A 5,000-nucleotide genomic window follows, 5' to 3' on the forward strand; every position below is an offset into this window, starting at 1 on the left:
TTTTCTGTCATAGATTCTCTGGTCAAAGCTTCCTGAAGATGCCTTGAGAGGTCCATCAAACTTTCCTTCATTTCAAGAAAAAAAGTACTTTATTTATAACACAAGAATAATCAAATATTGGACAGAGTAAAATCTACGAGTAGCCCTCAAAGGAGGCAACTGGTTAAAACCACTAGTGTTGGTCCACAGTTTCAATTTTTAGTTTCAGTTTTTATTCTTTTGCACTATTTACAAAATAATGCTTCTACATTAAACTACATTACAAGAGTTAACAGATAAAACAGCAACTAAAGTAAATTACACAAGTGATGAGTTAAGCAAAGTGTGCACAGTGACCAACGTAGCTTAAGCTTTCAAGTTGGTCAATGCCACGGGCAATTAATCGACATGAACAGGTACACATATTTTTATAAAAAACAAAAGAAAGTAAAGTGCAAATAGGTTAATATATAACTAACACATTACATAATACAAAAAAAAACCAATTTATAGTACGTGATTAATAAAATTAGAGCAGTTTTCAATTGAGTGTCGAAAGTAATTAGCGAATTGCTTTGGGTTATGATTAATTCACTCCGAGATTGGTTGAAACCAAAATCACTCGTGGCTCATGTGTGAACATTTTCCCGTGCTTTGTAAATTAGCTATGTGTAATTACTTTGAGTTTTGATTGGTTTACCAGATTGTCTCTACCTATTACTTTGGTTTTGATTTTATGACAATCCATTGGAACTTGTTCTTAGACTAACAGGATATGGGCAGACTACACTAGGAGACAGATCGAGTAATTAGAAGATACAGTTTGTACTGTACATGTACTTTGAACCAGCAGTCTCCAGTGTGATAGTCCAATACACATCCCACAGAGCCACAAGTGTGTCATTCATTATTACCTTTTGCCTCTTGGTTATCATAGAACAGAGAAGAGCCTGGGTAGGAGGATCTCTTGGGTGAGCTAGGCAACCGGGTGCTACAGTCTGAGGAGTAGAACTGGAACACATGAAAGAGAATATTAGTGAAAAACAATCACAAGAAAGACAAACATCAGACAAAGCTAGCTTCCAGCAAATTGAGGTTTTTTTGAGCAAACTAAAAGAAATGCACCTTCTTTTTTTAGAACTATTTCCCAGAAGCACTGAAAATATTATTATTGTGAATTAAAGTGTATTGTGGAAACAATAACAGCACATTACATACCTGCCATTGGAACAGAGAGGTGACATGTCCACAGCAACATCACTGTTGTGTTGTGCTAATCGTGGAAGTAACTGGATGATTTTGTCTGCAAGAGTGTCGAAAGAGTGCCCAGATGGACCCACTAGATCAAGTGTCCTGTCAATCAAAATCAGAGATGCCCGGCTACTTGCACTCTAAAAGAAATATGACCAATTTTCTTTTTGAGGGTTACGTAGCAAAAAATAAGAGACATGCCTTGGGACAGAAAGCAAAAAAACGGAAACCTGAACCAAAAAATCAAGCCCTAGAATTTGGAAATCTACAGAGACTTGAATGAATTCCATATAAATTGTGTTGAAGTTGAGGGTGCTCACAGTTCCCAAATTCATTTAAGATGGTCACAAATAATATTGTCCTTCCAGCGTCAAGCAGTCCTAACTCTAACCGCTATACCTGTGGTTGGAATTACAGTGAAACCGGTTGTTCGTTTGTGCACCACTTTGCAACATTGTCATGCAATGTTGCATTTTTGATTGGCACTTTGCTCCTAGAAAGGTGAGGTTTCAAATTTCACAACGTACCCACACACATGAAGTCCAGTGGTATGCCTCCAACTGTAATTAGATTGTGAACCTTTTCCATAGGCGGTTTGTAATTGATAACTTTAGTATTTTGGAAGGCGCCTGGGCTTCAAATAGATTTGAAATGATTAATTTCTTTGAAGAAAGTCTACCTGGGGAATCCAGTATTGGCGAACAGAGTTTTCGTGGAAAACCAGTTGCGCTTAATGCTAAGAAATCGTTGTGTTAAAATTGATATTTCAAACCTCTTACAGTGGCATATAATCCATGTTAAATAACTTCCCATATAGTCTCTTACAGGCCTGAATTAAATTCTTGTGAGTATTTTTTTTTTCGTCGATGAAGGCATATTTGAGAAAACACGAACAGTTTTCAAATGACTTCACAGAACTTGTGGTGATTCAAGGTTTGCAAACAATCATCCCGGTGATACACTGCAGATTTTTTTAAATTCAAAATTACTTTTTTTACAGCTTCCCAAATCCTACCCAATGCAGAGTTATTATGCCGTAAATTCGTATTGTAAAAAACAGAGTTCAAGGTTGTTTTGAACAGGTTCAAATACTTGACTCCGGGAAGGCAAACACCAGGCAGCAAGTTGAGCTTTGAACTTGCAAAGTGGCGCGCAAATGAACAACCGGTTTCACGGTAAAGTGCACCTACATGTAACCTCAAAGCATTTTCTTTTGCCAAAGTGTAATGTCTAACATGTATTTTACCTTTGCTTCTCTAGATTTTACTTTAAATAGGCCTAATGAGGTATGAGAGAGTTACAAAGCTGGCATTGATTTATCCCATGGCTGAGCTAGTGAGAAGTATGGGTCTATTCCTTCAATGACGTCAAGAACTAATTAACATCGCCATTTTAAGTTCTTTCAAAACTACAATGTAAAGTAGTTCATGATGTCATCAAAGGAATAGGCCCACGCCTCTCACTGCCACAGCCATGGGACAAATGATTACCAGCATCGTTCTCTTACATACCCTTTAAATAGTAAAATCTAGAGAAGCAAAGGTAAAATGTCTGTTTGGTATTAAACTTTTGCTAAAGTAAAAATCTTAAAGTTAGGTGCACTTAAAGGGAAACCCTGTTTTGTCGTCCATAAAGGGTGTGCCCTGTAGCCCATTATAAAATAATTAGGATAGTACACACACTCTCATTGGTCAATAGCTGTGTTTAGATGAGAGTATGAAACAATGCGATGAAATTTTGATTGGTTATGTATTGTCAGACGCGCGTTTTGATTGGTTGGTAGGAAATATGAGCGTGTGTCAAGAAAATCTGTTTCAATCAAGAACTAAAAAAACCAGCATTTTCCTTCATTTCTTGATTGGGCAGAATTATCTTTGAGAAACATTTTATAAAAGCAATAGAGGACTTTTTTCCCTCTTTCCATAGCCTCATCTAAACATGCGGGGGAGTTGGGAGAATTCGAGAGAGTTATGCAAACCCTCGACTGCGTCTCAGGTTGAATTCTCCCAACTCCCCATCATGTTTAGATAAGGCTATGGAAACACAGAAAACGTCCCCTATTGCTTAATTATGCTTCAATCCTAGACTCTCAGATAAAAATGATAAAAATGTTAATCTAATAAGCAATCTACCTTTCTTCTCATTCTTGCGGCTGGCAAGTTTGCAAGTTCTGTAGCAATGACCTTGCTGAGAAAGCCCACACCATAACAATCCTCATTCACCTCTAACATCTCAAACAAACTATTCAGACCAAATGCAAACATCTGAAACATGCACAAAGGTTCAAGGGTTATATTCAATGAGATCTCAGAACAAGAAATAAGAATAAGAAAGAAACTGATCTCCTGAATGGCAACATAGCAACATGGGCCAGTTGTTAAGACTTGTAAAATGTTAACCCATTGACACCTGAACTGCCAACCCGCAATGACGCGTAAAATCATCTGGCGTTAGACAGAGTAAAATCTATTAAGTCCTGCTTCTAGGAGTCAGTGGGTTAATAGAGAGATTTAACATTGCATTTATGACAAATAGCAAATGTCGGGGGTGTCTCAGACCCTGAAAACTAAAAAAAAGTAACCCAAAGCCCTCAATTTGGCTAACCCTAGGCCTAAAGTTTGTTTTTAGGCCTAGTGCATCACAGGGACAATATATACATCTGACAGGAAATGAAGATGTGCAGCCACACGTGGAACGTGGTTACTCAGTTAAATATGGCGGCTCACCCAACTTTCTCTTTGAAACAAGTTGTAGCGAACAGAAGACTTGAACTTCGCTTGAGGAAACTCAAAAAACCAACTTTAGGCCTAGTGTTAGCCAAATTGAGGGTTTTGGGTTACCTTTTTTCGAGTTTTCAGGGTCTTAGGGTCTTAGGGTTTTAGTCTTCGAGACATCCAAACACTGGGATGAAATTTGCGTAGGAGTCAATATTAATCACTCGATGAAAAACCCTTTGACTCTCAAGCCAGACTGAATCGGCCCTGGGGATCAATGGGTTAACAAGCCAACTGTGTCATGATCATTCCTCCGAACACCCACCTTAATTTTCAATTGTAAACTTTGAGGAAGCAAAGACATCTCAAAATCATAAAGGCTGTTGAATACTCTCTTGTCACCCTACAAATTCACCAACTAAAGTCAACATAAACTTATTGATTTTAAAATAATTATAATTCTGATATTTTGCATACATAGCTGAAGTGCAGAATCCTCACTCAATGGATGTGAAATGAAAGTTAGAGAGAATCACACTTAGACAAGCAACTTAACCCATTCACTCCAAGGGTATCTAACAGCCCCATAAAATTCAAGCTTAAACAGAGCTCAAACCTATGACCATGCAACTACGTTGCACTACTCTACCATCTGAGCTACATGTATCAAGCCAGCCGGGAGCTGGTCAAATTATTGCAACCTCTCAAGTTCTATCCCATTTAAAAGTGAATGAAATATAGAGTGACTTACAAATACCTTTATAAAAATTTCATACATTTGAACTGTGGAACAGACATGAAACTTAACATAACTTAAAAAGAATCACAGCCAGATAAGCAACTTAACCAGTTGCGCGCAAGCATGGAAAAATCCCACCTTGAATGGGGTTCAACCGCATGCCATGCAATAATTTATTATTGCACTCAACCAGCACTGATCTAAAAAATGAGCAATCAATTCAGCGAGGAGCTGGTCAATTAATTGTGAGTTCAAGGCATATCCTGTAAGACGTGAATGAAATTATTTCAGAATATTAATTTGAAACTTCAAATATT

The 5,000-nt window shown here is 37.6% G+C and overlaps 1 protein-coding gene across 1 annotated transcript in view; it reads right to left on the bottom strand.

Moving 5' to 3' along the window:
* The window catches only part of LOC138007472 (sec1 family domain-containing protein 2-like), a 23,643-nt gene that overhangs the window by 13,042 nt on the left and 5,601 nt on the right, over window positions 1-5,000 (bottom strand). The window contains exons 4-8 of the mRNA XM_068854412.1: window positions 4,270-4,347; window positions 3,363-3,494; window positions 1,198-1,370; window positions 894-990; window positions 1-65 (exon numbers count right to left, since the gene is read on the bottom strand). The exon at window positions 1-65 is cut by the window's left edge and continues 63 nt beyond it. Of these exons, the coding sequence (XP_068710513.1) occupies window positions 1-65; window positions 894-990; window positions 1,198-1,370; window positions 3,363-3,494; window positions 4,270-4,347 (545 nt within the window). The remainder of the gene's footprint in view (window positions 66-893; window positions 991-1,197; window positions 1,371-3,362; window positions 3,495-4,269; window positions 4,348-5,000) is intronic.

The sequence above is a fragment of the Montipora foliosa genome, chromosome 6 (assembly GCF_036669935.1).
Source record: "Montipora foliosa isolate CH-2021 chromosome 6, ASM3666993v2, whole genome shotgun sequence".
Lineage (NCBI taxonomy): Eukaryota > Metazoa > Cnidaria > Anthozoa > Scleractinia > Acroporidae > Montipora > Montipora foliosa.